The following is a 26,582-nucleotide window of genomic DNA, read 5'->3' as shown; positions in this document are numbered from 1 at the left end:
AAATATTCCAGCCATTAGGTTCATGATTGGTTAACAATTTGTTTGGCTTTGTATGTTAGCTCTCGTTTCAACCACCAGGTTCCATATGCTAGCATGATGCCGACCAGACTGCCCTGGACAGACAACCCCACCAGTGTATCCTGGAGCTCCACTTCCCTAGAGCCCCACCCTACTAGAGAAAGAGAGAGGCAGGTTGGGGTATGGATCAACTTATCAATACAATGTTCAGGGGGGAAGCAATTACAGAAGCCAGATCTTCCACCTTCTGCATCCCACAATGACCTTGGGTCCATACTCCCAGAGGGATAAAGAATAAGAAAGCTGTCAGGGGAGAGGAGTGGATACAGAGTTCTGGTGGTGAGGACTGTGTGGAGTTGTACCCCTCTTATCCTGTGTTTTTGTCAATGTTTTCTTTTTATAAATAAAAAATAAATAAATTCAAATGCATGCTAAAAATTGTAAGATTATAGTGTATAGTTCCAAACCACAGCCATCACTAAAGTTCTGTATCCTAACCTTCCAGCCTCCCAAAGATAACCATTATAGTTTTCCTAAGTATTATGAATAGTTTGCTTACCTCTGTCTTGCTTTTGTATTTTTTGGGGAGAAGGGCAAATTCATGTAAGTCAGTTCTCTAGATTTCACATATGAGTGAAACCTTCTAGTAGTTGTCTTTCATCTCTTTATTTATTTCAGTTAGCATAATCATCTCCAGTTCCTTCCATTTAGTCAAAAGGGACACAAGACCATCTTTTTTTTTTATTCCAGAGTCATATTCCATGGAATATATATTCCATAACTTTTTCATCTGATGATGGACATTTAGGCTGCTTCCACTCTTTGGCTATTGTGAATAATGCAGCTATGAACATAGGAATGCATATATTGGAACCAGAACTTTCTTGTGGTATTTGGCTGGAATTGAACATCATTGCCTCAAGCTTCTTTTCTTTTTCCTGTTGCTTTGGCTAAAGCAAGTGAGTTTCTGGAGAAACTTTGTTTGTCTGCACTTATTTGTGTTTCCTAACTGCCAATTTCTCCATCTGTGAATTTGGAGCTACTGGATATTGAGGCAAGACAGCACGCAAGATGTTCACCATAGTGATCAAACTTGGATTCCAAGGTGCCTCACTGGAACTTATTCTTTTGTTAGTAAACATGCAAATTTTAATTTTAAATTGTGGATTATATAGAATAGCTGTAAATCAGTGTGATTTTTTTAAAGTTTTGCTTAAATTCATATCAGCTATTACCTGTCAGGGCAGTCCTTTATTTAAATGTTTGCTTTCTCTGTACAGGTGGAAAACTTTCCCCAGTCCCACCTCCCATGAGAAAAGAAACAGGCTAATTATAATCAAGATGCTGCTTCTTCTTCAGAGAGGGCATACTTTCTCACATTAAAACATCACATATTGGGAGTCGGGCGGTAGCACAACGGGTTAAGCGCACATGGAGCAAAGCACAAGAGGGGTGTATGGATCCCACTTTGGGCCCCCGGCTCCCCACCTGCATTGGAGTCACTTCACAAGTGGTGAAGCAGGTCTGGAGGTGTCTTTCCCCCTCTGTCTTCCCCTCCTCTCTCCATTTCTCTCTGTCTTATCTAACAATGACGACATCAATAATAACATCAACAATAACTACAACAATAAAACAACAAGGACAACAAAAGGGCATAAATAAATAAAATATTAAAAAACATCACATATTCAGTGGTGATAACACCTCATTTTATTTTCATCCCAAGAAGTGAGACAGAGAGCTTCTTCAATAGCAGTGTGACAAAGTGCAAATATACCTTCCCTCAACATAATTACACAGCAAAGCTGTATAGACTATTCTGGGCCACATACTAAGACTCACATGTGAGCTATGTTACTTCATCTATAAGGTCAGGCTGTGGGGTAGCACTATACATTTACTTTACAGATGAAGATAACCAGGCTTATTAAGCTTAACAAGATGAATAAGTTTCCCAAGATTACATATCTCGTGATTTGTGTTACCAGGATATAAACACAATTAGTTCAAGTGAAGGATATAGCATGTATGGCACCATATTTTATCTACGAACAGCCCATGGATATGCCAGCACCCCCTCACCTGTCTCCTGTAAACCCTAGAAGTTCACATTGAGTGCTTATTCTGTTCTGAGGCCAGCAGAGTACATGAGTCTGACTTTTCTCCAAATTTCTGAAGGATACTAAGATATAATCAATAACCCAATAGATAACCTACTCAACTCTTCTTTCACAGATCTGTCCTTCTTATAGATAAATACAGGAGTTAATTAAAAACCCATCGTTTCATTTCATCATCTTAAAACTTAAAATGTAAGTGGACACATTTAGCTTCTCTTCCTAAACAGGAAATCCCACGTAAATGTCAGGAAAGCAGCAGACATATTTGACTAGTCCTTGATTGGGACTGCAGGGATCAAATAGGTTCTTTTTGTACCTATGGAGGACAGAGAACTCCGAGTCTCCCCAGTGGAGGTGATTCCCAATCACTGCTTCATGAACTAGTTCTTTCTGTGCTTTTCCAGCTTCTCATTCTTGATTTCTCTCTTCCCTTGTTGGTATGCTTCTAAATTATGCTTCTAAGACCACTTCTGTTGCATTGCTTGATGTTGTAGTCTATTTACAAAATCATTGTTTTCATTGGTTTAATCCCCACTGGTTTGTGTGCTATTTTCCTTCTCCCCACCCCCATCCTACGTACTTCCTCTTCCTGACACTTCCACCTCAGGAGACATAAAATACAGGGCTTTCCAATGAAAAAAGATTAGAAGAGATTAGATTGTTGAACTGCATCCCTGCTCGTCAATAAAGACTGAAGTACGTTCCCAGCTCTGCCATGAGTCCCTGGTTGTCTGTCTCCCGCCTGTGAAGCTAGCCCGGCATTCCCTGATTTTTTAAAAAACATTTTTATGAATTACTCAAGTCTGAAGAAACACTTAAAAATGCAGAATTGTAGGGGCTCATTGCTTTATAAATATAGCTCACTAATTTGCTTTATGTATTAACCATCTTTCAATCACCAAGTTGCAAAATATATTATGACCCCATCATGACCTCCCTGGGCAGACGACCTCACCAATGTATCCTGGAACCTCACCTCCCCAGAGCCCTGCCCCAATAGGGAAAGACAGAAACAGACTGGGAGTATGGATCCACCTGCCAATGCCCATGTCTAGGGAAAGACAGAAACAGGCTGGGAGTATGGATCCACCTGCCAATGCCCATGTCCAGTGGAGAAGGAATTACAGAAGTCAAACCTTCCAGCTTCTACATCCCAAAAACAATTTTGGCCCATACTTCCAGAGGGATAAAGAATAGAGAAGCTTCCAGTGGAGGGGTAGGGCATGGACCTCTGGTGAGAACTGTGTGGAATTGTCCCCCTGTTATCTTAACGTTGCGTTAACCATTTTAAAATCAGTAATAAACAATTAAAATAAAAAGAAATACAATTTGCCATTTTTCCTGCCCAATCCAGCAATGCTTAGATTATTGTATTATTGGAAGAGGCATATAGCACAAGGGACTTCATTCTCCATACGCCTAAAAGCAATCGTCATGAAACACAACAAAGCATCGTTACCTGTCATGTTGCAGTAGACTTTCAGAGGCCCCAGGGGCCCACTGCCATCCGGATCTATCCAGTAATAATTGGATGTCTGGCCCAGGTGTTTGTATGCCTCACAAGAAGGCTCATAGATGGCTGGAATGAAACAGCTTTCATGAGTACAGCCCAAGACAAATGGCTCCCCAGACAAACACACCAGAAACACATCATGCTCTGACAAAACACTGTTAAGGAGTATGTCCACTTATAAGAAGGTCCATCCTTTCCCTCTCCATGGGAAATTCATCATTTGGTTCTAACTCACCCAGCATTCTTGGACCAGTTAAACTAAAAAGGGAGAAAGATCCTGCTATTTGGTCTTATAGGCAAGGGAAAGGTTTAGAACAGTCAAAATATGATTAAATGAATGAAATGTTCACTTCTTTGGGTTCTTTTTAATCATTATATGCATAATTAATTGTGACCTAGGAGGTGATTCAGTGGGTCAACTGTCAGACTCTCAAGCATGAGTTCCTTAGTTGGGTCCATGGCATCATATGCTCAGGTTCTCTCTCTTTAATACATATATTCTCTCATTAATAAACAATCCAGCATTATTTATGGAAATCATCTCTTTACTTAGGTTTTATTTTGAGAAGCCATAAATTTTGGTAGTTGTGTTATTGGGATTTTAACTGAGAGATTGATGTAAATCTCTTTTTCATGCAAGCATACATGCTTACGTACATACACACACACACACACACACACACACACACACACACACACACACACACACTTTTATACAGAGTGCAGAAAACTCCCATAAATAACAAGTCTTTCCTAATCTTGCTTTAATTCAGGAAAAAGAAATCTTCCTGACTGGCTTCTTGTACTGCTGTTTATTTAATCACATCAAATTTAGTCAGTGAAGAAATCTGACAGTTAATGAAATTATAGGTCTTCCATCATCATTTACTTTATTGTCATGCCCTTGAAATGTTTTCTTTTCTTACAAACTGTGCCTGTTTTCAGAAGTACAGATGGACATTTGCATATCTCCTAAGAAGACTGGCTTTATTTGTTCCATACTGGCTTGTTTGTTTGTTTTACCAGAATACTACTCAGCTGTGACTCATGGTGGTACCAGGATTAAAGTTGGAACCTTGAAGTCTCAGGCATGAAAGAGCTTTGCATATAACCATTCTGTTATGATGAATTTGAAGGATCTCTTTAGAGAATAAATGAATCTGATTAAAAACAAAATCTGACATACAAGCAGGGGACTCCTTTGGGGACATGCACCTGAATCTATTCTCTAAGGGTATGTCATTTGTTCAATCGCTAAATCGCAGCTTTGAGTTCAGAACCTCCATTTTCTTCCCACTGCTTCTATGTTTTCTGTTTCTCCTCTTCTCCCCCACATTGGCTTTTCTCTGTTTAAGCCTTCCTCATCTTAACTTTTATTTCATTTAATATAAACAACATGCTAGACTAAAACATTTATAAAATTCCTTGTTTTACTCAATCCTTTCCTGAACCATCTGTACATAGCTAATGGTAAATATATGATGTGTTAGACAGTGGAACAGGCCAAAATAAAGCTGTGTGCAAACACAGAAATGGTGAAATTATCATTTTCTGCTATGTCTTGGGTGGAACTTGAAGGAATCATGTTAAGTGAAATAAGCAAGAAAGAGAAGGGCACACATTGAGTTCTCTCAGTCATGGGAGGGTCTTATAAACAAAGAAGGGGAAAACACAGTGTGAAACTTGTATTTAATCAAGTCGGCAGTAGAAGAGTCAAAAACTCTCATATGGGCACATGGACATCGTGTGTCCTTTTTCACTTTTCCCCAAGTCCTCCCTCCCCAGAGTCTTTTACTTTGGTGCAGTACAGCCTGCCCCATCCAAGAAAAAAAAAAAAAAAAAAAAAAAAAAAAAAAAGAAGAGTCAAAAACTCTAAAGGGAGATGGTGGGAGGGGGTGTATAAAGTAGGCTGGAGAGCTGGAGATAGGTTAGCTGGGAGATAGGTGGAACTTTCATGGAGAGTTAAGCGTCTGTGCAGATGCTACAACTATTATATAGAAAAGTAGTTTGGGGAGTCCGGTGGTAGCACAGCGAGTTAAGTGCACATGGTGCAAAGTGTGAGGACCGGCATAAGGATCCCGGTTCGAGCCCCTGGCTCCCCACCTGCAGGGGCATCATTTCACAGGTGGTGAAGCAGGTCTGCAAGTGTCTTTCTCATCCCCTCTCTGTCTTCCCATCCTCTCTCTATTTCTCTCTGTCCTATCCAACAACAACAACATCAACAACAAGGGCAACAAAATTGAATAAATAAATAAGTATTAAAGAAAAAAGAAAAGTAGTTTTGGGGGCAGGAGAGATAGTATAATGGTTCTGCAAACAGACTCTCATGCCTGAGGCTCTGAGGTCCCAGGTTCAGTCCACTGCACAACCACAAGCCAGAAGTAAAGAGTGATCTAGTAAAAATAAACAAATAAAAATAAATAAATAAATAAATAAATAAATACAAAAAAAAAACCCAGATAAACTATGGGGAGGCCGGGTGGTGGTGCATCTGATTGAGTGCATGTATTACAATACACAAGGACCCAGGTTTGAGCCCCCTGTCCCCAAGAGAAGGGGGAAGGCTTCACAAGTGGTGATGTAATGCTGCAGGTGTCTCTCTCCCCCTCTATTACCCACTGCCCTCTCGATTTCTGGCTGTCTTTATCCAATGAATAAATAAAGATTTAAAAATACCCTTTATGACAACAACAACAACAACACAAGAACAGAAAAGTAGCCTTCCCCCATAAAGTACCTGCAAATATAGGTTATTTAGTATCTGTGATGTAATATCCTGGGCTGAACACATCCACAGGAAAGAGAGGGAGAGAGATAGAGAGACACCTGCATACTGGCTTTACCACTCCTGAAGCTTTCCCCCCTGCAAGTGGGGACTAGAGGCTTGAACTCTGGTCCTTGCACACTGTAATGTGTGCACCACCACCAGACCTGCCTCTCCCTTTCTGTTTTTCATCTTCTATGAAAAAGGGAAAAAAGGTTCCTAGCAATAGCGGTGGAGTTATATAACTATGCACTTCTCCCATATTTGGGAGCTACTCTCTTCCCTGGTCCAGCTTTCTAGCTCTTTCTCCAGCCATGACTTCATCTCCCCAGACAATAACTTGGATCCACATGCATATCAGATCTCAGGCTCAAGCAAAAACTGATAAAGTTATAGACCCCTTGGAATATAACAAAAATAGACCTACTGGCTTTTTCCAAAACGGAGACCCCAAATCATCATCTGCAATATTCCAGCCTTTAGGTTCATGATTAGTCAACAATTTGTTTGGATTTATATATTAACTGTTTTTGCAGCCACCAGGTTCCACATGCTACCATGATACCATCCAAACTTCCCTTGGAAGAAGACTCCACCAATGTGTCCTGGCCTCCTGCTTCCACAGAGACCCACTCCAGTAGGGAAAGAGAGAGACAGGCTGGGAGTATGGATTCACCTGTCAATGCCCATGTTCAGTGGGGAAGCAATTACAGAAGCCAGACCTTCCAACTTTTGCACCCCATAATGATCCTGGGTCTATACTCAGAAAGGGATAAAAAATAGTAGAACTATTTTGGTGGTGGGAACTGTGTGGAATTGTACCACTCTTACCTTATGGTCTTGTCAGAATATTGATCTTATAAATAAATATTATAAAAATAAAACAAAAAAACTATGCACTGAGTCCTAGCAATGCCCCTGGTGGAGGTGGAAGAGAAAAAAAGCTGTCTCTCTACCTTGTATAAATGATGAGCTGGTGATACACAAGAAGTGTAGGGATGGGGGGAATTACTCGAATATACACAGACAGAACCACTAGTCTTTATGCCGTTCGGTAACTGACTGATCCCAGATGATCAAGGCACACACCTAAGAGGACTGCAAGTCAATAGGAAGCCCCTTTCCCTGCCTTCAAAATATGATGATGATTCTGCTTGTCTTGAATAAAAAACTCCAACTGCTTTTCATTTACCAGTCAACACAAATGATAAAACAAACCCTTCTGTCCAAATTTGATCATGCATGGAAATGTCTGGGAGAGCTCTCTAAAATAAGAGTTTGCAATCTCACCTCCAAGACTGTGTCTCAGTAGAGAATGTGCAGCATTTATAATAAACCCTCAGGAGACTCTGAGTTGCTGATTCTACTGATTTCTGAGAAGCAGGGCTTGAATCCAAAACCAGAACGACAGTTAACTCAGGTAAGGTGGACTATTGCTTATAGGCAAATGAAATAGGACAAATAGGTCACTGAAAGACAATAGAGGGGGAGGCTGATTGCGCACTTGGTTAAGCACACACATTACAGTGCACAAGGACCTGGATTCAAGTCCCCAGTTCCCTGCCTGCAAGAGGAAAGCTTTGCGTGTGGTGAAGCAGTGTTGCAGGTGTCTGTCTCTTTCCCTCTCAGTTCCCCCCCCAATGTCTGGCTGTCTCTATGAAATAAATAGAGATAACTAAAAATGTTTTAAATACAATAGAGTCCAGTATTAATTAGAGCAAAACGATGAAATAGATACCATCTCACTTAATTGGAAACAGTTAAAACAGCATGGGATATAAAATTCTACATAGAAATCCAAAGTCAAGGGCATCTCAAAGGTAGTGCAGCTGGCTAAGCAAGTGACTTGAAGCACAAGGATGGTAAGGAACCCGGTTCGAGCTCCCGGCTCCCCACCTGCAGGGGGGTCGCTTCATAGGCGGTGAAGCAGGTCTGCAGGTGTCTTTCTCTTTCCCTCTCTGTCTTCCCTTCCTCTCTGGAGTTCTCTGTCCTATGCAACAACAATGACATCAGTAACAACAATAATAATAATAACCACAACAACAGTTAAAAAAAAAAACAGGGCAACAAAAGGGAAAAAAAAACAGACTACAGGAGCAGTGGATTTGAAGTGCAGGCACTGAGCCACAGCAATAACCCTGGAGAAAAAAAAAAGAAAGAAAGAGAAATCCAAAGTCAAAAATAATATAATGATGGATGACTGAAACATTTTTATATTTGCCTATGTTTGCCACACTGCATTATAACATGCATAAGTTATGTAGTTATTGAGAATAAACTTGCAGAAAACACATCTGGGACAGCAGCACTGAGACAAATGACAGGGACAGCCATGGTCAGGTATGATTGCATTTGCTTTCTAAATGAACACAGAATTAGAAGATTTTATTCAAGTCTCTCTTTGTTGTTGTTGTTGTTGTTGTATACTACTTGGAAGTTGTCTTTCAGCTATGCTGATTGTATAATGAAGGTAATAATGACTCCTTCATCACATTACTGTGAAGATTAAGCAAAATCATGAAAAATGATACCACACACTGGGTAAATGAAAAATGACTGAACATATTGGAAATTACGTACATGGATTTATGTGAGAGAGAAGTTGGGGGTGGAGGAGGGCAGAGTGGTCACAGCCTAGTACAGGATGCATGTACGATGGATTCCTCTGCTCTAGGTAGATCAGAAATTCATAGATAGAGAGGGACAGAGATAGAGATGGGGGAGGGGCCGGGTTGAACACACGTCACCCTGTGCAAGGAAGCCCCTGGTCCCTGCCAAGCTTCCTGAGTGGTGAAGTGGAGTGCCAGGTGTCTCTGTCTCTACCACCCCATCCCCTGTCATTTCTGGCTATGTCTACCTAACATATAATTGTTTTTTAAAAAAGTAAGATTTTTGGAATAGGTCCAGAGACCCTCGGGAATCTGTCCTGTGAGCTTTCCCTTCAGGTATTTCATTCTGACTTCACTTTTGTAGGTAACTCATCTTGGACTGTAATCAAGAACAAATGTAAGGCTTCAGGAGGTGGGACTATGGAGTAACAGCAGCTGTATTTCTCTCCTCTCTGCTCCTAGGTCAACTAGGAATACCAAAAGAAACCACCTGGGACCACAACAAGGCAGGACTAGAAGGACTTCAGGCAGAAAGCCAGCAAACCACCAGTGAGTGTAAACATGTGTGGCTCATGGACAGAGAGGAGCCTAGGGAGATGTTTAGTGGCTGCTAACAGTCTGGCAGTTTACCAGTTGAGAAACCACCTCCTATCTGTTTCACCAACAAAAAGATGGCTGAAGGGAGGAGAGGACTCCCCTAAGACTCACCAAATGCACCTGTGAGTCTCCACTGCTACTTCCCTCAGAGGCTGGAGCATCAGGGGGACTCACTGTGCTGACATCATGGGACAAAGAACTAACCTGAAAACTCAGAAGGTCTACACCTCAGTGGCCTAGCAGTGGGGCTGTATAGTAGGAGCCTTCCCACATTGTTCTCCTAATGAGAACATGGGGAGTAATAGTCTCGGGACCTACAGACTATAAACAGGACATGTTTAGAAACTCACAGGGTCCAGCAGTGCCGCCCGGCTTGGCAAAGAAGCTGAATTGAGTCCTGAGCTTTGGATCCTTGGGTTGTGAGAGTCTCTTTGCATAACCACTGTGCTATCTCTCCCCCACCCTGATTTATGTCTTGGTCAGGAGTGAGTGATTGAGCTAAGAAGCCTACTTATAGTTTAAAAGCCCTCAGGCTCCCATAGCCTACAGAGTAAAAGAAGAACAAAAGCGGCTTTTAACAGTCTCTGTGCTCCAACTCAGGGATTAAAATAATATTGTAACAACTGTTAATTTCCACAACTGTGAACTCTTTAAGTACACAAGTCAATCCAGGCAGGTGTGATCAGTAATTTTAAAAGTACTGAGAGAGGGACTTCATAACAGTCTATATAGAATGGTAAAATGAACAAGAAAAAAAAATTGTAGAAATGAACCAGGACAAGAGTCCAGCTAAAAGCCCCCCAAAAGTTTGGACCACAAACTAATGAGGTCAACATTCAAATGCTTGTTAAGGAAATAGGCACAGGAGTGAGTAAAGAGTTTGAAAGAGTTGTCATCAGAAATGCAGAAGCAAAAATTAAACTTTGAAAGAAAACACTAATTGTCTCGAGGTTATTAGAGAGCTGAAAGCTGAAATAGCTGAGCCAATAACACAACTAGCTGAACAAGCTAAAACAGTATCAGAACAGGGTAAAAAAATAGATGAACTCCAGAAAACAGTAGAGGGGAGAGAGAATAGAATCAATGAGGCTAAGACAGAATTAGCAAGATCGAAGACAAATTAGAGACAACTAAAAAAGAAGAAAGAGATCTCAAAGAGATTAAGAGCTACAACAACAGAGACCTATAGCGTGACTTCAAAAGAAATAATATATGAATTATTCACTTACCAGAGGAAGGGGGGGAAGCATTCTTCAGGACATAATAGCTGAGAACTTCTCTAGTCTAGACAACATCAAAGACATAAAGGCTTAAGAAGCCCAGAGGGTCCCAAACAGAATTAACCCAGAATTAAAGACACCCAGACACATCATATTTAGAATGGAAAGGAATAAGGATAAAGAAAGAATCCTGAAGTATGCAAGAGAAAAACAAAGAGTCACCTTAGCAGTAGACTTCTCCACACAAACACTACAGGCCAGAAGAGAATGGCAAGATATCTATTGAGTGCTTATTGAGAAAGGCTTTCAACCAAGACTACTGTATCCTGTGAGACTGTCGTTCAGACTAGGTGGTGAAAAAAAACAGATCTCAATTTGCACATGGCATCTATGTCGATGACCAAGCAAGGGAGGGTCAATAGAGCAAAAACCAAAAACAACAACAAGCAGAATGACTTGAAGCCAGTAACAGAGCTGTGTTGGCATCTTGGTGAGGTAAAGAAAGGTAACTGGACAGATGGCCAACCAAATAGATATGCTAAATCTACTGATGGATTGAAAAAGTGGGGAAGATCCCAGATTTCATTCTACATATACTTGAATCAATCTCACATCTTTAGGCATTGGACATATCAGGGAGGATTTCATGACAAATCAAAAAGGGAAAAAAAAATACTAGGTAGTGACAAGTACTAAGCATTTTACTAGTTGTTTTCACTTTCTGTCCATCATCCTTTTGTTTATTTTGTCATTTCTCTTTATTTTTCCTTCTCTCTCTTTTTAAAATTTGTACTTATTTATATTTAATTAATTTATTGTTGGATAGATAAAGAGACAAGTTAATAGAGGAGGGGAGAGAGAGAGGTAAAGAGACAGAAACACCTGTAGCACTGCTTTACCAGTTATGAAGCTTGCCCCCTGTAGGTGAGGACCAGGGACTTGAACTTGTGTCTTGTACATTGTAATGTATATGCTTAACAAATAGTACCACCACCTGGCCCTCTTCCTTCCTTCCTTCTTTCCGTCCTTCCTTTCTTCCTTCCTCCCTTTCTTGCTTCCTTCCTTCCTTCTTTCCTTCCCTTCTTTCCTTCCCTCCTTCCTCCCTTCCTTCCTCCCTTCCTTCTTCCCTCCCTTCCTTCCTTCCTTCCTTCCTTACTTCCTTCCTTCCTGCCTTCTAATCGTAGAGTCTTACTTATGAATTCCATCATTTCTTGACTGACTTTTTTTTTCAGATGGAGGGGGATAGAGATGGAGGGCTAGAGAGAGCAAGAAACACAGGGGAGTCGCTTCACAGGTGGTGAAGCAGGTCTGCAGGTGTCTGTCTTTCTCTCCCCCCTCTCTGTCTTCCCCTCCTCTCTCCATTTCTCTCTGTCCTATCCAACAATGACATCAATAACAACAATAATAACTACAACAACAAGGGCAACAAAAGGTAAAATAAATAAATAAAAAAAAGTTTCTGACACGAATAAGAAAGGTTGACATGACCTTGAAGATTTACCACCATCCTCAGAGCACTTAGCAGTGTTCACTCTCCCCACCCCATCCCTGCGGAGGACTGCAGAGAGGACTGAGAGAACAGCAAAGTAGGAGCAAGGCTGTTCGGGAGTTGGGTGGTAGCGCAGCGGGTTAAGCGCACGTGGCGCAAAGCTCAAGGGCCGGCTTCAGGATCGCGCTTCGAGCCTCCCCCCCTCCTGCAGGAGCAGGATCGCGGTTCGAGCCTCCCCCCCTCCTGCAGGAGGTCGCTTCACAAGCGGTGAAGCAGGTCTGCAGGTGTCTGTCTTTCTCTCCACCTCTCTGTCTTTCCCTCCTCTTTACATTTCTCTCTGTCCTATCCAACAACAACAGCTATGGCGACAATAACAACTACAACAAGCACAAGAAAAAGGGCAACAAAATGGGAAAAATAGCCTCCAGGAGCAGTGGTGCAGGCACCGAGCCCCAGCAATAACCCTGGAGGCAAAAAAAAAAAAAAAAAAAAAAAAAAAAAAAAAGCTGTTCATTGGGTCTACAACTCTGGGACATGAGGCGTCAGGAAAGGAACTGTCAGAGCAGAAGCGCGACAGAATAGGGCTGCCCCTTTCAGGGAGAAAGAAAAATCCTATGAGCTAGACGAAGAAGACACAGAGAAGAGCAGTGGATTCAGTGGACAGACCTGGGTGACCTATTCCAATATCTGTGGTCTAGAGGTGACGCATCAGGGACTGAGCTCAGGACTTGCATCTATAAGGCTCCAGGTTTGATCCCAGGCACCACATATGCAAGAGTGGTGCTCTGCTCCTGCTCTTTCTCGCGTTTTTTTTTTTTTAATATTTATTTATTTATTTTCCCTTTTGTTGCTCTTTTTTTTTTAAATTATTGTTGTAATTGATGTCGTCATTGTTGGATAGGACAGACAGAAATGGAGAGAGGAGAGGAAGACAGAGAGGGGGAGAGAAAGACAGACAACTGCGGACCTGCTTCACCACCTGTGAAGCCTGTGAAGCGACTCTACTGCAAGTGGGGAGCCCAGGGCTCGAACTAGGATGCTTAGTAGGTCCTCGCTGTTAGCAACACCTGCGCCTAACCGGTTGCACTACCGCCCGACTCCCTTTTTTTGGCTTTTTAAAACATATTTTGTTTATTTATTAATGAGAGGGGGAGGAAAGAGAGAGTGAGAGAGACAGAGACAGGGACAGAGAGAGAAACAGACATCACTCTGGTACATGTGCTGCCAGAGATCAAACTCAGGACCTTACGCTTTATGCTTGAAAGTCCAATGATTTATCCATTGTACCACCTGCCGGAACAGCACCCCCCCCCCCCCCAAGGCCCATCTCCTCTCTTTCCTTCTCTCTTACAAAAAATATTTCTTGGGGCCAGATGCTGGCACAACTGATTGAGTACACACCTTTCAATGTTCAAGGACCCGTGTTGAAGCCCCCTTGCCGTTACCCCCACCTGCAGGGCAAAAGCTTTGCAAGTGGTAAAGCATGGCTACAGGGTAAGTCTCTCTCTCTCTCTGCCTCTCTGTCTCCCCCAACTTCTCTCAATTTTTGGCCATCTCTATCAAACAAATAATGATAATAAAAATCTATCTTTATGGTATTGGTAGACAGCTGATTATAATGAGAGGAATTAAGGGGTAAGATAGTGGTGACATTACTGTGTGTGTGTAAAATTAAAAAAAATCAGAATAAAATAAAAAGACACATAAAATGATAAAAATTGAGAGAGCTTGTTAAGGTCAAGTGAATGAGCTAGAGGTAGGATGTGTAAGGCATGCACACTTTTTTGGGGGGGTTTATAATTACAAAGAGAATTTAGATTTGGGTGAGTCTTGAAAACTAGGTACTGAGTTTTACCCCCCTAGCAGCAGATTTGGAGAACTCTATATTTCTGTCTGTTGGAAGGCAGCCTCCTCATGACCTCATCCTTCAAGGTCGGCAGAACATAACATAAGGTTAGTCTGGAAGGTGGTGAATGGATAAGCCATTGGACTCTCAAGCATGAGGTCCGGAGTTCAATTTCAGGCAGCACATATACCAGAGTGATGTGCGATTCTTTCTCTCTCTCTCTCTCCATCAGTTCTCACGGATAAATAAATAAAATCTTTAAAAAAAAGAACATGAAGAAAGGCAATATCTGAGAGACAGAATAATTACATTTTATGTGTGGGTATCAGTAACTCATATCCCAAAATAAACTTTCAACTCTGACAATCAATGTTCAATTCTTGGTCTCGGGATCTCAAAGCAATGACTTTGCCTGAGAAATGCAATTTGATTGCACTAGCACACTCTGATTTAAAGAAGCCAAGATAGTCTCTTAGTTGTTGGGCAGAAAGGGTTTTCATCCTTGTTTTACTTACACTTTAATAGTTTCAAATTGTACTGATGTTTTTGTAAAATATTTATTTTATTTATTCCCTTTTGTTGCCCTTGTTGTTTAATTGTTGTAGCTATTATTGTTGTCATGGTTGTTGGATAGGACAAAGAGAAATGGAGAGAGGAGGGGGGAGACAGAGAGGGAGAGAGAAAGACACCTGTGGACCTGCTTCACCGCCTGTGAAGCGACTCCCCTGCAGGTGGGGAGCCTGGGGTGCGAACTTGGATCATTAGTAGGTCCTTGCGCTTAGCGCCACCTGTGCTTAACCCTCTGCGCTACAGCCCGACTCCCTGTACTGATGTTTTTAAATACACAAAGACAGTATTGGAGAGTGGAGAATCTGATTTTCAGTGATCCATATAATCAAAACATTTTCTCATTTATTTATGTCAGCATTTTATCTGTTCACTTAAATTAGTTGTAATATAAATCAAGATTGAAAAATAATGGAAATCAGATCTGAAATGTCAAACATAAAATGCAGAAATGCCACATCTAAGTCCCAGATGTTATAATCTGATACTTTCTCTCTCTCTCCTCTCTCTCTCTCTCTCTCTCTCTCTCTCTCTATATATATATATATATATATATATATCTTTCATAAAAATAGTTTTGTTGTTATTTATTATATTTAATAGGACAGAGAGGCATTGAGAAGGAAGGGGGAGATAGGAAGAGAGACAGAGAGACACCTTCACCCCTGCTTCACTACTCTAGAAGCTTCCTCCATGCAGGTGGGGAACCAGGGGCTTGAACCCCAGCCCTCATGCATTGTAACATGTGCACTCAAGCAGGTGCACCATCACCAGGCCCTTCAAAACTAAAATAATATGGTTCAATCCCCTGCAACACAATAAACTAGAACTGAACAGTGCTCTGGTAAATAATAATAATAATAATTAATAATAATAATAAAATTAAAAATAAGGGAAAAATACAATAATCTTTAAAAAACAGTTAAAAATAAAAAACTACATTCTATCATATTTGTGCTATGCATTTGCCCTATAGACCTGAATATGTAGTTTTTAATGAAAAAAAATGCATGTTGATATTGTTATATTTGTTTATTTACCCGTTAAAACATGCATTTTAGGCTCTTATGTATATATCATCTTCCACTTGTAACAGTAGCCTTGGATATTATTCTAAAGAATTTGGAATTACTCTAACACATGGATAAACAGTTTAATATACGTAAGCAATATCATCAATTTGTGTTTATAAACTATTTCCTGGCAGCTATGAAGACAAGTTTAGTCTTGGGAGGAGGTTTACTGTAAATTTCTATAAGTTTATTCCTATTCTTATTTTATTTACTTGCTCAGAAATAGTTTCTCAATCTCGCTAATTTGTCCTGGAACCCAACCTTCCCAGAGCCCTGCCCCAGTAGGGAAAGATAGAAACAGGCTGAGGACATGGATCAAACTGTCAACACCCATTTTCCAGGGTAAGAGAAATTACAGAAGCCAGACCTCCCACCTTCTGCACTCCATAGAGATCTTTGGTCCATACTCCCAGAGGGAAAAAGAGTAGGGAACCTACCAGTGGAGGGGATGGGGTACAGGACTCTGGTGGTGGGAATTGTGTGGAATTGTACCCCTCTTATGCCACAATATTGTTGATCATTCTTAAATCATTAATAAAATAAACAAAATTTTTAAAAGAAAATAATAAAAGGAAAAGAAATAGGATCTCGGGGGGGGGGATTAAGTTAAAATGAAATCAGTAGAATGGGCAGTATTCCAATCTGAATGGTTTTCTTCCATATATATAACACCTACAGGTACAGGTATGATATGGAGGCAGAATCCCAACTTTCAACTAAGGAATAACTAGATTTGCCACAAACTAACAGAGAAAAGAGAAAAGATGTGACAGTTTCTTCTTCACAATCATCAGAAGGAACCAGTTTTAATATCTTGATTTCAGATTTCTAGCTTCAAAACAGCAACGGACATCTGTTAGGTCACCCTGTTTATAGTGCTTTTTGCTCTAGTCAGTCTAGGACACCACTACAAATTTAACAGCTTCTCCACATCCTCTCAGGCACCTGGAGGCAGGTATTCCCACATCTGTCCTCTAGTATTAAGGAGGGAAATATTCTTATAATAAAAGTTACTAATGACCTATGATGAGAATAGTTTGTTTGTTTGTTTGTTTTCTGGAAGATCTTGCTCTTAAGAATACAACAAACACACTAGAGCTCCCTTGACTGAGGTAGACTGAGAAGGACTCTCCTTCTTATTCCTGTTTCCATCCTGCTTTGTAAGACTATGAAGGCCCTGGGAGTGCATTGTTCTGGTACTGTCTCCTAAAATACACAATCATATGAAGTCACTGAGGAGGAAATCTGTTAGAAAAATAAATCTCAGGCTAGTGAGGTAACTAGCTTGGATAATGTGCCTGTTTTGTTATACTTACAAACCGGATCCAAACTTCAAACTTGGCTCCCACTATACTAGAAAGATGAGAGAGGGAGAGAGAGGAAAGAGAAAGAGAGAGAGAGAGAGAGATTGGGAGAGAAAAGTAAGACAGCATGTCTGACTCTGTTTCTCTTTCTGCAACTGAAAAAAAATCATCAGGGAAAACCTAATAATGGCAAAAAAAATGAACACTTTAACAAGAAAACGAGCCTCAAGTAAAAGGTGAACATGTACATAAAGGGTCAGCTTTGGGATGTTAGAGTCTTTTCTGCTTGCACAGAAAAGGCAATCTATTTCTTATTTTTTTTTCTTTTCTTTCCCCCCCACTAAGATCTGTTTTGTTTGTTTGTTTATTATTTATTTATAAAAAGGAAACACTGACAAAACCATACAATAAAAGGGATACAACTCCACACAATTCCCACCACCAGAACTCTTTATCCCCTCCCCTCCCCTGATAGCTTTCCTATTCTTTATCCTTCTGGGAGTATGGACCCAGGGTCATTGTGGGATGCAGAAGGTGGAAGGTCTGGCTTCTGTAATTGCTTCCCGCTGAACAGGGGCATTGGCAGGTAGATAAATACTCCCAGCCTATCTCTCTCTTTCCCTAGTGGGGCAGCACTCTGGGGAAGTGGAGTTCCAGGACACATTGGTGGGGTTGTCTGTCCAGGGAAGTTTGGTTTGCATCATGGTAGCATCTGGAACATGGTGGGTGGCTGAAAAGAGAGTTAACATACAAAGCCAAACAAGTTGTTGACTAATCATGAACATAAAGACTGGAGTAGTGCAGAGGAAGGGGGGGGGGGTCATCTCCATTTTGTAGATAGCTAGTAGGCATATTTTAGTTATATTCCAAAGGGCCTATGCCTATACTAGTTTTTTTTTTCCCCTGAGCCTGAAATCTGAAATCTAGTTATTGTTTGGGGAGATCATGTCATGACTGGAAAAAGAACCAGAGAGCTGGATCAGGGAAGAAAGTAGCTCCCAAATATGGGAAAGGGGTATAAATATTGTTGACTGTAAACCCCATCAATTTGATTTACTGGATAGAGATGGAAATTGACAAAAAAAAAAAAAAGGAGAAGATAGAGATGAAGAGAGACACCCACAGCAGGGCTTTAGCACATCTGAAGATCCCCTCCTACAGGTGGGGATCACAGGCTTGAACCCAGGTCCTTGCACATTGTAATGCATGCTCTCAAGCCAGTATGCCACTGCCCTGCCCCAGTATAAAATGTCTTTGCAAATTAGTGCTATAGGACTACAGTGTGGATTATCTATCTGTCTATCTATCTGTCTATCTATCTATCTATCTATCTATCTATCTATCTATCTATCTATCTGTCTGTCTATCTGTCTATCTATGACTGTGCTCACTCTCCTGTTTTATTATAGCAGAGCTGCCCCTGGGCATATTACACACATGCTCTGGGAACCGTGATAAAATTCTAAAAATGAAGATTGGATGACTGGATTGTCTACCTTGAATTAAAGCAAGACTTTTCATGAATGGAACCAGACATGTGAAATAGTACCTGCAAGTCCTTGAAAAACACTTGAGAAACATTTATGTTGAACCTGAAGGGTCTTTTTCTCTCCCTCTCTATCTCTCCTTGTTCTCAACCTCCCTCTACCCTCTCAGTTTCTTTCTGCTCTATGGAATAAAATGGAGTAAAAAAAAAAAGGGGGGGGGGCAAAATGGCCTCCAGGAGCGATGGATTCGGATATGTAGTGCAGGCACTGAGCCCCAGAGATAATCCTGGAGGCAAAAAAAGAAAGATCAAAGAAAAGGGTGGATGGTTTCCAGATTTGGATGGTCTTAAAACCACCAGACTCCCCCAAAACTGTCTGATATAGCCCTGGGAGGAGGGCCTAACCTGAAATTGGATGTTTTGGAATGAATTTAAGTCTAGCAGTTGATAGGTTCAAATGGAATCTGGAATCAAAAGGAGTCAGGATATCATTCTTGGTGGTCTTGTCTTCTCGAAATAAGTTCAAATAGTTAAGGCTGCTCATAGGCTTCAATGTAGGTGAAAGTTTGAGGAATCATGTTCCTGAGACAGAAAGAATTGGGAGCCTATCACCCTCCCTCATTGACCCCAAATATAGTTCCTTATGTTTTAGCTTTTCCCACCTTCCTCCTGTATAAAAAGCTCACACTCTTTGGAAATCAGAAGGTTTATTTCAGACAATATCTTCCAGTTGTTGATCTCAGATTTAAATGACAAGAATGTACCTTCCTTCCCTGCAAAAACTGGTGTGACTGCCTTTAGTCTTCTTTATTTTTTAAAATCTTTATTGGATGCAGATACCAAGAAATTGAGATGAAGAGGGTTGTAGAAAGAGAGAGAGAGAGAGAGAGAGAGAGAGAGAGAGAGAGAGAGGGAGAGAGAAATACACCTGTGGCCCTACTTCACTTGAGAAGCTTTCCCCCTGCAGGTGGGACCCTGGAGCTTGAACCCAGGTCCTGGTGCATTGTTACAGTGCGATCAACCAAGTGTGCCACCACCGGCCTCCCTGGATTTAGTCTTTGGCAACCTGCTTGGTCTGATCCCTTTCTTTATGTTATTAGTTTACACATCAAAAATCAACTTTCTCCATTGGCCAGAGACATTTTTTTATCTCCAGTTATGGGACTAAATTTCTAATCTCTTTCTCTCTCTCTCTCTCTCGCTCTCTCTCTCTTACTTTCTCTCTCTTTATAAATAAGACAGTGTCTTTTTTTTAAAAAAATATTTATTTATAGGATAGAGAGAGCCAGAAATTGAGAGGGAAGGGGCTGATAAAGAGAGAAAGAGAGAGAGAGAGAGAGAGAGAGAGAGAGACCTGCAGCACTGTTTTACCACTCACAAAATATTCCCCTGCAGATGGGGACAGAGGGCTTGAACCTGGGTCCTTGTGCACTGTAACATGTGTGCTCAACCAGTTGCACCACCACTGGACCCCAAATTTTTCATCTCAGTCAGACTCTGGAAACATTCAATTAGAAAAAAAACTGGCTTTTCCTAAGTCTTAAGTTTTCTCGCTCAGTTAACTACTGTAAAAACAAACAGATGTCCCAAGGAGGCAACCACCAACTCAGGACTTCTCCCTTAAAACAAACAAACAAACAAATAATAATTTTTAAAAAATTCTCCTCGATTCTAGGACCACACAGTTATTTTAATTAACACAATGTAGGAACCACATTATCCAAGCCCTCATTAACACTTGAATATTAACCTGCTATGTTCTCTGTCTCTTTGGATTGTTTTTAAGCTTGAATGTATGCCCTAAGTAAGCCATGCTATTTCCCTAAGGAGCCATTATCTCGTTATTGACGCACAGCAAATCAGGATGGTGGAGAGAGCATAGACTCAAAAACAGATATTCTGCATGCTAATATGATGTCATGATCTTTCCATGAATGCAATTTCTGTAGGAGATGTTATTCATTATAGTCCTCTAATGGGTTCACTCACCTGTCCTAGTCTCAAGGGGCAGGCATAATTAAGAGGAAGGAGGAAAAAATAGAGGCACTGTTCATTTCCTATTAATGAAATAATGGCTGAGTTTTCTTACCTGCCAAGATGCTTTAAAATCTTTTTGAACATCATGGTGAAAGCTACACTTGCATTTTCAAATGCACACTGCACCCAATTAATATTTAAATCAATTCTTGAAGTCAATTATAAATAGATGCACATTATCTACTTAATATTTAATGTCTACTATCTTCTCCCACACTAGCCCATTTCTGTCTTTTGTTCAGTCCTTCTTAATTCCTTCCATTCTTTGTATCGGTTCCAAGGTGCTCCCTCAGATAAAACAATATCATTGCAAAGTTCATCACAAAACTTCCACTGAAAGTTTGATTATGATGTCAAATTCTTTGGTGATGCCAATAAGCATTTTTGATGTCCTTTGACCTTTTGTTTTCCTTTAAAGCTGTTTTATTTATTTATTAATCAAGAATATGTTGGGAGTCGGGTGGTAGCACTGTGGGTTAAGCCCATATGGCACAAAGTGCAAGGACCCCCTTCAGTATCCCCGTTTGAGCTCCCGGCTCCCCACCTGCAAAGAGTGTCACTTCACAGACGGTGAAGCAGGTCTGTAGGTGTCAAAATTTCTCTCCCCCTCTCTGTCTTCCCCTCCTCTCTCCATTTCTCTCTGTTCTAACAATGATGACATCAACAACAACAATAATAATAACTATAGCAACAATAAAAAACAACAAGGGCAACAAAAGGGAAAATAAATTTTAAAAAAAATAATACAGAAGAGAGAGAAAGAACCAGACATCCCTCTGGTACATGTTCTGCTGGGGATTGAACTCAGGACCTCATGGTTGAGAGTTCAGTGCTTAGGGGCCCCTGTAGCACTCTGGGTTAAGTGCACATAGTGCAAAGTGGAGGGAGAGTCCATTGCTTTATTCACTCCATCACCTCCCAGACCACTCCTTTGGCCTTTATATATAAAACGTCAAACTATCTTTTTTTTTTTTTTCCTTTTCTTTTCTTTTAGATAGTGGATAAGAGACAGAGGTAAAAGGGCGGGGGTTGGGGGGGAGAAGGCAAGAGAGACAGAGAGATAGGAAAGAGGGAGCTGGGTGGTAGCACACCTGGTTGACTGCGCATGTTACAATGCACAAGAACCCAGATTTCAAGTCCCCGATCCTCACCTGTGGGGGGAAAGCTTCTCAAGCAGTGAGGAAGTGCTGCAGGTGTCTCCCTGTCTCTTTCCCTTTCTGTCTTCCCCTTCCCTCTAGATTTCTGCCTGTTTGCAAGTAAATAAATGAATAAAATTTAAAAGGAATGGCTCAGTTTAACTTTGAAAAAATAAATAATAATAGAGAGATGAGAAAGACACATGCAGCACTGCTCTATCACTCATGAAGTTCTGCCCATTTGTCCTTGAATCCAGTAATGTATGTGTTCAGCCAGTTCTGCTGCTACAGGGACCCTAAGTTGGTGGGTGCAGACTGTAACTAGACCCTGTCATCACATAACCCTGTAAATCATTATTAATCACAAACTTTAAGAGATGGTTTGGGCAACATCAGAATAAAGGTTAAAAGGGCTGGGTGGTGGCGCACCTGGTTGAGCACACATTACAGTGAACAAGGACCCAGGTTTAAGCCCCGGTTCTCCACCGACAGGGTAAAAGTGTGTGCAACTTGGTGGCAGACAGGCAGGACTAGAATAGATGAAATTTGGGACTAGGAACCTAAAGGCAGGACTAGAATAGATGAAATTTGGGACTAGGAATCTAAAGGCAGGACTAGAATACATGAAATTTGGGTTCTTTGTGTGGGAAGAAGCAAGGAAGTCTATTTTAGGTAAGTTCCAAGGGGGGCATGACTAACTCTGTTCAATAATAATTCAATTGGCTCTGATTAGAAAGTTCTAATTATTTTACAAACTTTAGTCAATTTATATAAACATGCCCTGGGAATTCCCCAGATAAAAGAGAGTGGCTTAAAACTGCTGTAGAGCTTAAAATATTTCACTCTAGTTTATGATTCAGTGAGAGAGACAATGCACAGCTCTCAAGGGTCAAGGGAAGCCCTCAACCAGCCACTGAAAATGGAGTAGAGGTTACTCCAAAGATAGAGAAGATTAGAAAGTCACATGGGGTGGGGTGGGGGGAGGTCGGGAAGTAGCGCAGCGGGTTAAGTGCACATGGCACAAAGAGAAAGGACCCAGTGCAAGGATCCTGGTTCGTAGCCCCTGGCTCCCACCTGCAGGCGAGTCACTTCACAAGTGGTGAAGCAAGTCTGCAGGTGTCTATCTTTCTCTCCCCTCTCTGTCTTTCCCTCCTCTCTCCACTTCTCTCTGTCCTATCCAACAACAATGACATCAATAAAAACAACAATAATAACCACAACAACGATAAAACAACCAGGGCAACAAAAGGGGAAAAAATAGCACCCAGAAACAGTGTATTTGTGGTGCAGGCACAGAGCCACAGCAATAACCCTGGAGGCAAAAAAAGAAAAAGAAAAAAGAAAGTCACAGTGGGAGCCAGGCAGTGGTGCAACTGGTTGAGCACACACATCACAGTGCGCAAGGACTTGGGTTCAAGCTCCTGGCCCCTACCTGCAGGAGGAGAACTTAATGAGTAGTGAAACAGGGCTGCAGATTTCTCTCTGACTCTTTCCCTCTTTATCCCCACTGCCCCTAAATTTCTTTCTGTCTGTCCAATCAATCAATCAATCAGTAAATGGAATCCTATCCTTGTATGTTTCAAATGTGCACAGGATTATTCATTAAATACATCCTAAGCAGCCCTAGGGCTCTAAAACTTGGTCTTGTTTAACCTCCAGGGAATAATAGCTCCAGAAGGCTCAGGAAGACACATCAATCTTGGCCAAATGTGGAATCCTTCATTACTACGGTTGCTCTGCATTCACAAGTCAAGTTACTTCTCTCTAACACACATTGCTGTGTTGGTCTGCTTCTAAATTCTGCTTTGAGACCCCTTCTGTTGCACTGCCTGACATTGTGGTCTATTTACATAATCAATTTTTTGTTCACACTGGTTTAATCCCCACTGGTTCGAGCGCTTTTTCCTTCTCCTCACCTCCTATCCTACATACATCCTCTTCTGACCTGACACTTCTGCCTCAGGAGATATATATAATAAAGGATTGTGATTAGAGATATCTAGCTTGCACTGCATTCCTCATCAATAAAGATTGAACTGCGTCTCAGCTCAGTGATGAGTCCTTGGTTGTCTCTCTCCTGCCCTCGAAGCTAGCCCGGCATCTGGTGCCTGAAACAGAGACTGACAAATGGCACCAACGTGGGACCTAACCCGCCCATCCCCTAGATAAGTAAAGCTGTTTGGCTACCTATCCTCTACGGGCTGTCTTTCTACTTATGAAGAGGTTTCCCAAAGCCTCTACTCTTTCTTCATGAGACAGTTTCTCTGTCTCTGGAACATTTTTCTCTGGGCCACATTGCTACTGTCCCATCTCCTTGCTGGGATTCCTTTACCTGTGGGTGGTGAGATGGTGCTAACACTTCACCAAACAAATCTATTTAACTAAAACCAGAAAGAACAAGGGGGAGATGATTACCTCTGGTTTATATGGCAGTGTGGAGACATACACTTAATGGTGCATGAGAACTTAGATAATTAGACTCTTATTTATTGTCATTATTATTATTATTATTATTACTATTATTATATAATATAGCCTATCAGTGTTGGGCTTGAGCCATTGTCCAAGGGAGTGTTGATCAGACATTGCATCTGTGGTTGGATTAATTTCTGAAATCAATGTATTGGTGGAAAATCCACTTGGCAATCTTTTTTACTTTTTTTTTTCATTCTTAAGATTTTAAAATAGATGGCCCTAGACTTCCTGAAAATCCTGTGTGTGGGGGGAAGGCCATCTCAAGGAGAAAATGTTGATGCCTACTCTTGATTGCATCCATTTTCTGAACCCCAAATGCATTATCCTGCTCAGTTTTCCCAGGACTCAGTCAGTTGCTGCTTGATTTCACCACAATCACCAGTGATTCGGTTTGATATCATCTATATAATAGCAGGCAGTGTGCCATTACTTTTCCCTGGATGAGCAGAGAAAGGCCAAGCTCATTTTCATCATTAAATACCATATGGAAAGGATAGAAAATACTCTGTGAAATTGTTGTATGCATGCCAGGATCAACTAGAAATATATTGAGCATATCCAACGATTTGAATCTTTCAGATTGTGCTCACCTTACCTTACTAAGCACAATTGAAAATTGGCCATATTGATTTCTTGCTCAATATACAGGGAAATCTCATTTACCTGACATCTTTTGGGAATGAGCTGTTCACACAACAATGGGGGGTGGGGAGAAGCCTGAGAAGATCTTTCCATCTCACTCACCTGTTGTAAGTAGTCATGATAATTATTAAGAGCGATAGTCACTTGAGTTCTAGAAGACTGTCATCGTCTTTGATGAGTATTTCAAACACATGGCACCATCTGTTTTCATTACAACCCTAAAGAGCATGCATTATGCTTTCCTCCTCACAAATAAGAAAAATGAGGTGTAGAGAGAGCAAAGTTCATGAAGACTCCAAAGCTTAAGCACTGTGGCATCTGGGATTGCTTTTCTTCTCAGCTCTTGTACAATAGTAGCTCTAACAAGCGAACAATCATGAATTCTCATAGGTTTTTACCCCAAATCATTCATATATGTAGTATCAGTGCTTAGAGCTGAAGAAATTTTGGATCCCACTTAAACAAATACAAATAAATGCAAATGCCATATGATCCAGCAATTCTACCATTAGGCATATATCCAAAAGATATAACACTGATTTAAAGTGATATAGGTAACCGCTATGTTTGACAGAGGCTTTTTTCACAATAGTAAAAACCTGGAAACAACCAAATTGCCCTTTGAGGGATGACTAGATAAAAAAGTTATGGGACATATACTCAACAGAGTATTATGCAGCAATTTAAAAAAATTATATTGTGCCCTTTGGGATAAAGCGATGGAATGGGAGAAGATGATGTCTTGGGCCAGGTGGTGGCACATCTGGTTAAGCACACTCTACAGTGTTTAAGGGCCTGAATTCAGGCCCCTGGTCCCCACCTGCAGGGGGGAAGCTTCATAAGTGGTGAAGCTATGCGACTATCTCTATCTCTCCTCTCCTTGTCATTTTCTCTCCATTTCTATGTAATAATAAATAAAGATCAAAATTAAAAAACACAAGGTGATGATGCTCACTGAAACAAGTAAGGAGGTGAAGGACAACTACAGAATGGTTTCACTCCGATGTGAAATATAGACAATTGAGTATACAAATATAAAACACACACACACACACACACAATGTCAACCTATTTTCAAGACTGTGGGTTAACTGTAATGGGGGTGGGGATGGGGGCACAGACATTTGGTGACAGGAGTGGTGAAAAATTAATTAATTATTAATTAATTTAAAAAGTAAATTTCTGATCCCAGACATCCTAATACTTGTTATTGAAAATCCTACTGATGGTTACCTTTGAATCTATGCTTTCAAAATCTGTGTTATTTCTCTACTAGGTACATTCCTTTGACTAACAGACCACAAGGCCTGTGTTTAAGGCTCTATCCCCTTATTGCAAGAGTCCTTGCTCTAAGGCAAAGTCTGGATATTTCAGAGATTTCTGCCCAAAGGAAGTAGAGGGGTTGGATTGTCATGTACTATCACCCAGAACTCTGATGTCTGGCTGCTGCCCTAAAGGTCTGGAGATTGTGTGTGGGTAACTGGAATAAACTTAGTACCTTACAGTATCAAAGGAATGTACCTGGTATAATGACAATTGGATAAGAACAGTTTTAAGCACCCTTACTCTGATGTTTTCCCCATTAGAAATGTATTCTAATCTTGGTCTATGTGATATATAACCACCTGTTGTTTGTGCCTTAATAAATATTCTTTGAAGTTTGAGTTTGTTGGGACACAAACTTGA

The 26,582-nt window shown here is 40.9% G+C and overlaps 1 protein-coding gene across 1 annotated transcript in view; it reads right to left on the bottom strand.

Annotated features, from left to right (window-relative positions):
* Window positions 1-26,582, bottom strand: part of CNTNAP2 (contactin associated protein 2) — a 2,382,269-nt gene that overhangs the window by 743,634 nt on the left and 1,612,053 nt on the right. The window contains exon 12 of the mRNA XM_060195676.1: window positions 3,598-3,717. Within this exon, the coding sequence (XP_060051659.1) occupies window positions 3,598-3,717 (120 nt within the window). The remainder of the gene's footprint in view (window positions 1-3,597; window positions 3,718-26,582) is intronic.

The sequence above is a fragment of the Erinaceus europaeus genome, chromosome 8 (genome assembly GCF_950295315.1).
Source record: "Erinaceus europaeus chromosome 8, mEriEur2.1, whole genome shotgun sequence".
NCBI classification, from domain to species: domain Eukaryota; kingdom Metazoa; phylum Chordata; class Mammalia; order Eulipotyphla; family Erinaceidae; genus Erinaceus; species Erinaceus europaeus.
The sequence above is the reverse complement of the archived record's forward strand: the minus strand, read 5'-3'. Positions and strand labels throughout refer to the sequence as shown.